General features: G+C 36.3%; 1 protein-coding gene across 1 annotated transcript; it reads left to right on the top strand.

Moving 5' to 3' along the window:
- The first annotated feature begins 2,052 nt into the window (after positions 1–2,052).
- LOC127717556 (uncharacterized) lies at positions 2,053–7,017 on the top strand. Its single transcript, XM_052223239.1, has 2 exons — positions 2,053–3,814; positions 6,199–7,017. Exon 1 carries the CDS (start codon positions 2,275–2,277, stop codon positions 3,799–3,801), a length of 1,527 nt encoding a protein of 508 aa, XP_052079199.1. The 5' UTR covers positions 2,053–2,274; the 3' UTR covers positions 3,802–3,814; positions 6,199–7,017.
- The last annotated feature ends 251 nt before the right edge of the window (positions 7,018–7,268 follow it).

The following is a 7,268-nucleotide window of genomic DNA, read 5'->3' as shown; positions in this document are numbered from 1 at the left end:
TGTAAAAACACGAAATTTAGAAAATCGTGACCATGGGAACTTACGACGACAATCATGATTGTAAAATATAATGATTTTCCTATAATGTGCCAAAAAATCAGCCGTGTGTTATCCGTTAACTTAAACTCGTTAACTAGAGGACTTTTTGGACATTGGGCACCCTACTATTAAACGATTTAAAAAAAAGCACATAGTTGAGAACTCACAGAACCATATCATTGGTGCATTACGCATTATTCATATTTCTGCAACTTTGGTCAAAAAACAAAAAGATCTGTCCGAACGGAGAGAAAAAGAAGGAGGTGTAAACTAGTACAATTCAATCACAAGTTTTTTTTTTAGGTGAATGGTAAATATATTATTTAAAATATCTGTAAATCAAATGTTTATTAAAAAAATATTTTGTACTTACATTAGAAACTCGCCGCTAATGCCGCATGTGCAACAGGCTCAGTCTGCTTATCCTTCTTGGTCACTTCCGGTTTGTAGGGGTGTTTGTGATGCTACGTCTTTCTAATTTGTGTTTGTATACTGTTTTCCCATGATTGAAGACCCCTGTGGTCAACGTTTAGTGTCCGTTAGTTGTATCTGATTTGAAAAAATTATCATTCATAGTAATTTGATGAACTTTATTACATACCATACATATACATGAGAATTTCAAGAGAGCAAGTAATATTCTGGGAACCAGTTCATTAATACATAATTTGAAACAATATCCGACTTTGAATAAGTCCCAGTTTATTTGTTTTGTAAATCAAATGCGGGACTAGGACTAGAAATTTTAAAAGAGTTCCGACACGAAACACGGAAAATAAACAAGGGGAAACACGAAGCACGCACATCGAACCAAACACGAGAAAACGAGAAATAAAACGTCAAAACATGAATACATGAAAATTTGTGAAATTAAAAGGCCGAAAACGTTGCACAAAAATAACTCTTTACTTGTACCAGGGTATACTTTTTCTGAGCGTGTCTAGAACAGGGTATACATTTTCTGAGCGTGTCTAGAACAGGGTATGTTTTTCAATAATTCTGTTTAGAACAGGGTATGTTTTTCAATATTTTCTGGTTGGAACAGGGTATGATTTTGCAAGTGTACAGTAATACCTGAAAGGATAGTCAGTAACGACCCGGGCCTTTACCACTCTCTTTTAAAAATGAGAACTACAATCTATTTTATATGGTTAATAACTTTAGTACTGTTATAACTACACGTATTCTTCTCATCCTAGACTATGTTATAGATATTTCATATCTTTTGGATAGTTTTGCGGTGTTTCGTAAATTATACGATAGCTTTTGTTGAAACCCCCGGCAATAACCTCACGAGACGAAGTATATATTTTTGTTTGTTTACTTTAAAAATAGTTTTGACAAGAATCAGTTAAATAACCCTTTTCGGGCCTTACACATAAAGCTACGCCTACTTTCTAAAATAAGCACGGGCTTCTGAAAAAGCGGGAAAAATCAGTAAGACGAGATGTTTCGACAGCGATGGGTGCACATTTACATTGGTGACGGATAACGTTACAGGCGAACAAATATTAAAGGAATTAGATGTTCTGGATATGGACGCAAGAAACCCCAGATTAAAAGTTGAACTGCAAAGGGTTAGTTTTTTTTATTTTATCAAAATGTTCGAATGTTTTAATTTTTTAATATTCATTTACAATTCTGAGGAAATTAATTTCACAAGATTTTTTTTGAGAGTTTGGATGAATCATTCCACATTTTAATTTGTACCTGAAGCCCAAGTCGTACATTAATTAAAAGGAATTTCAAAATGTTCATGATCAAAATCACATGTTGACTAGCAATAATTTTCGCAAAAAAGTAAGCTTCATTTAGAAAAACCAGACGCTATCTAATTTTAACATTTCACTGAACATTATTGTTTTTACTTGAGCAACCTCGTTAAGCACTGTGTATAAACTACCCCGGCAAAAAATGTTTGGACTCGATGGTATCTAATATCCGGCACGGTGACGGAACATCAATAGACAGCGAAAAGGTAGTTTTCTGTTTATTTATTTTAATATTACTTGTTACACTTACCTGATATCCTTACATTATGGATTATCTTTCCGGTATTTGGTCACATCTCGCTCAAAACGCTTGACTGATCAAGAATTCAAACCTCTCGGTGAATCAGTCCAAGCGTGAGAACCCCTTCAGTATTCTTTCCGGCGAAATCCAAAGCGGTCACGTTTCTTTATTCGTCAGAATTAACGTGTCTAAGACACAAGTTTTTGCAAATTAAGTTTTCGTATGCGTGCAAGGATGACGGAAGCTACCGTTCATCACACGCTCAGTGAAGACGAGGTATTTTCTACTGCCAGCAGTCCAAAATCATCAGTGGCAGGGGATGCTCGGGATAAAATGGCGGAGCCAAAAGCCTCGAGAAAGACCAGTTCCCGTAGGTCCAAGAAAAAGGACGAGGTCGAGGAACTGAATAAGAAATGGGAAAGCCGTTTCTCACAGATAGAAACCAGGTTTGATAAATTTTTTGATTTATTTAGTTCAAACGATGGTATAAATATAAACAAGGATACTGTCACGTCAGGTGAGCAGAGACCTTGTCAGAATCAATCTGAACAAGATAGTGGCTCTTCAGGAGCGCACAGACTTGTTCAGGATTCTAACCATGAACATTTTCCAACAGATTCAGTTCGTGAAAGGGAAAATGAAGATGTCGTATCTTTGGCACCAGGCCTTAGAGAAAGACATGACATAGGTTTACTATCAGAAGATGAGTCTTCTTTAAAAAGTGAAACTGAAAATCCTCAAAAATCTTCATCAAGATTCAGTAAATATGTGAATGGTAATGAAAGTGACTCAGATGAGAACAATAATGATCACTTAAAATCTTTATTTGGGGATGATGTTAAGACTAAAAAAGAGACAAGCTCTGGAGGTCTTATTCTTGACAAAAGTCAAATTGATATTTTATCTGGTTCTTGGAGGTGTAAAAATCCAGAAAGGTTGACAGCCTATAATGATGAATATAGACACAGTTTTCCTGTTCACGAGAAAACTAGTGATATTTTAGAAGTACCTAGTCTAGATAATATGGTACCTGATTTATTAGTGAAAAAACATGGTGCTAAAGCTTATTCAGTAAGCCAGAAAAGCAATTTATACAATCCTTGTTTAAAATCCCTTGAAAAGTTGGCATATCAAGGCCAGGTAGCTGCACGCATGGGGATAATTACTACAGCATACACCCAACAAGCTTTGGGCAATTTGTTAAATACTTTGTCAGAAAATGAAGTTAATCTAGACAAATCTATCCAACTTGTAAGAGACATATTTGCAATGTCTACAAAATCTTTGGACCAAGTGGCACGGGCTGGTGCATTTCACCACTTAATTCGTAGAAAAGCTACTTTAGAGGACACAGGTCTTAATGATATTAAAGAGCTTAAGCATCCACTTGTATCATTACCTTTGACAAAGTCAGGTGTCATTGGTGACAATATGGAACAAACTCTTAAAGACAGGGTTGACAAAAATAAACAATTAAAAGAGTTACTGCCTGAATTACATGTAAATAAAACTTTTTCAGTGAAAAGGAAAGCTACAGGCAATCAATTTTCCAATGATTGGTCTAAGAAACCAAAATTTGACAATGCACAAGGTTCTACTTTCACAGGTGCTAAGTCTAATACACAGCGTACAGTACAAAGAACTAGTACAGTAACAAGACCAGATAAAGACGACAAGAGTTCTGGTACAACGAACAATTTTCGTCGCTTTAACAACCCATTTCATGCCAAGGGGCAACAAAAGAAATGACTATCAGATCAAGGTAAGCAACTTTCATGTGCAAATGTTGCTTCCAGAGATACCTGTAGGGGGTCGTTTAAGCTTATTTCTAAAGGAATGGACAAAAATAACAAACGATCAGTGGGTTTTATCAATTATAAAAGAGGGCTACAAACTGGAATTTCAACAGTTTCCTCCAAAAACAGGAGTAAAAATAACTTCTGTTCCTGCAAAAGATTTAGAAATTTTACATTTAGAAGTAAAAGAACTTATGGAAAAAAGCGCTGTAGAATATGTTCCGCAAGCGGACATTTTAAACGGTTTCTACAGCACATTTTTCCTAGTTCCGAAAAAAACAGGGGACATGAGACCCGTAATAAATTAAAAACCCCTCAACAGGTATCTCCGAAAACAACACTTCAAAATGGACTCTCTGTCAACAGTTTTGAATGTAGTAAAACAAGGGGATTGGGCAATATCTCTCGATCTAAAGGACGCATATATGCATATCCCTGTATTTCAAAAACACAGACAGTATCTGAGGTTTTGTGTAAAAAACAGCCCTTGCTTACAATTTTCAGCTCTACCGTTTGGTCCAACATCAGCTCCTCGAGTTTTTACCAAAGTAGTATCGGTAGTAGCTGCACATTTACGAGCACAAGGCATCAGACTAGTAGTATACCTGGACGACTGGTTTCTAGTAAATCAATCATCTCTCATGTTAGTCCAGGATCGAGAGATAGTGTTGAATCTTCTGGTAAAGTTGGGTTTCATAATCAATCTAAAAAAATCCTCTTTAACTCCAACACAGAAAATAACATATATAGGTGCATTATTCCATCTGGATTTAGGAATAGTAATGCCAACACAAGAAAGAGTGTTGAAATTACAAAAAACAGTCAAAGTAATGAACTTGAAAAAACATGCAACAGCCAGAGATTTTTTACATCTACTTGGGATTATGGCTTCTTGCATAGAGATGATTCCCTATGCAAGACTTCATATGAGACCAATTCAAATTTATTTGCTGAGTCATTGGCGCCCCACTTCTCAAAATCTGGAACTGAATGTTCCAATTACACAATATCTAAAATCTCATCTGATTTGGTGGTCAGATACAGCCAACATTACAAAGGGCAGATCTTTACAACACTGGGAAACTCATGTGACCATAACGACAGATGCTTCTACATCGAACGGTTGGGGTGGTCACATGGATTCCCAGATAGTCCAAGGGACCTGGTCAGATATACAGAAAACTCAACATATCAATTGTCTAGAGTTGGAAGCTGTACTGAAAACAATACAACATTTTCTCCCTCAGTTGAAAAGGAAAAATGTACTTCTGCGATGCGACAACTCGACTGTTGTACAATACATAAACAAACAGGGGGGCACCAAATCAATTCAGCTTTGTCAAAAAACTTGGGATTTGTTGAAACTCCTAATAGAACACAAAATTCAGATAAAAGCAGCACATATAGCAGGCAAAGCGAATGTGTTAGCAGATCTTCTATCACGGACAAAAATAAGACACACAGAGTGGTCTCTTCAGGAGACTGTAGCTCAACAAATTTTTGTCAGGTTAGGCAGACCGATGATAGATTTGTTTGCATCAGCGGAAAATCGCAAAGTGAAAATATTTTGTTCATGGTTTCCTCACCCGGAAGCATATGCAATAGATGCTCTGTCCATACCGTGGGACAATGTAATCGGGTATGCTTTTCCTCCGATCTGTCTAGTACCGAAAGTGCTCCAACACATGAATCGGTACAATTGCCAGCTAATTCTTGTAGCTCCTCATTGGCCAAGGAGACACTGGTACCCAGAACTGCTAAAAATGATATCAGATTATCCCATAAAAATACCAGTTCAAAAAAATCTACTACATCAGCCAAGAACAAAAATATACCATCCAAGCCCAGAAATATTCAGTCTGGTTGCATGGCCTCTATCAACAGAATTTTCAAAAAGAGAGGTTTTTCTAAAGAAACTAGACAACTCATGTCAGCTTCTTGGAGAACAGGAACTCAAAAGGACTATTCTAGTAAGTTCAAAAAATTCTGTGGCTGGTGTAGTGAAAGGGAAATTGATCCCTATTCTGCCTCTTTAACAGAAACTGCAGATTTTCTTACAAGTCTGTATACCAGTGGTCTCCAGTATAGTACGATTGGGGGCTACAGATCTATGTTATCAAGTGTTTTACCCCCAGTTGAAAAAATACCAGTAGGTCAACACCCATACATTATTCGTTTATTGAAGGGTGTTTTCAATTCAAGGCCTCCCAGGGTCAAACTACTTCCTGAATGGAATTTAGATAAAATACTTGAAATGTTAAAAAAAAAAGCCTTTTGAGCCAATGAAAAAGGCTGAACTCAAGTTTATCACATGGAAAACTGTATTTTTAATTGCTATCACTACTTTCAGGCGTTGCAGTGATATACAGGCCTTACGTTTGGGAGATGGAAATATATCTGTACATAGCAGAGGAGTTTATTTTATTAGAGAAGGATTGTCAAAACAAGACCGTCCTGGACATTTTGGTGCTAAGATTTTTGTACCTGCCTTTGATGCAGAAAAGCTTCTTGACCCTAAAAGGGCATTAACGTACTATTTAAAGAGCACTGACAATTTTCGTGGTGAAAACAGACAAGATAGTAAATTGTTCTTAGCAATCAGTAATCCACATAAGCCAATTTCAAGTCAAACAATTTCATCATGGATTGTGAGTACCATTCAGATGGCATATAACGACAAAAAGAAATCTGTTAAGGCTCATTCGACAAGAGCTATTGGTCCTTCTTGGGCTCTTTATAAAGGTGCATCAATGAAGAACATCATGGAAGCTGCTGATTGGAGCAGGGAATCCACATTCACCAAATTTTACTTACGTCACATAGACCCTCATGTTTTATCGAAGTAAAAAAAAAAAAAAAAAAAAGAAGAAAAATACATAAAATTCGAAAAAAAAAAAAAAAAAAAGAAGAAAAATGTGTACAGTTTTTTAACTTGTAATATAGTTTGTATAGTGTTGGAACTATTCATATCCGACGAGATGCGATGCAAGTTTTTAAACCTTTGTGTGTGAGATGAAAAAGACATCTATTTAATGTGTTTAAAGTCAAACATTTAGACTTTGTATATAGTGTAATATAGTGTACATTATTTGAACAAAAGAATTACAGTCCACCGCTTGAGTTGGGACTGCTTTAGAATCTATGGATATCCATAATGTAAGGATATCAGGTAAGTGTAACAAGTAATATTAAAATTGTACAATTTTGTTCACAAATTGGAATTTTGTGAACGTAGTTACACTTACCTGATATACTACCCACCTCCTCCCCATTAGTAATTCTTTTGGCAATCTGTTTGGATTTCGCCGGAGAATACTGAAGGGGTTCTCACGCTTGGACTGATTCACCGAGAGGTTTGAATTCTTGATCAGTCAAGCGTTTTGAGCGAGATGTGACCAAATACCGGAAAGATAATCCATA

The sequence above is a fragment of the Mytilus californianus genome, unplaced genomic scaffold (assembly GCF_021869535.1).
Source record: "Mytilus californianus isolate M0D057914Y unplaced genomic scaffold, xbMytCali1.0.p SCAF_10, whole genome shotgun sequence".
NCBI classification, from domain to species: Eukaryota; Metazoa; Mollusca; class Bivalvia; order Mytilida; family Mytilidae; genus Mytilus; species Mytilus californianus.
Note: the sequence above shows the minus strand (reverse complement) of the source record. Positions and strands in the feature narration are given on the sequence as shown.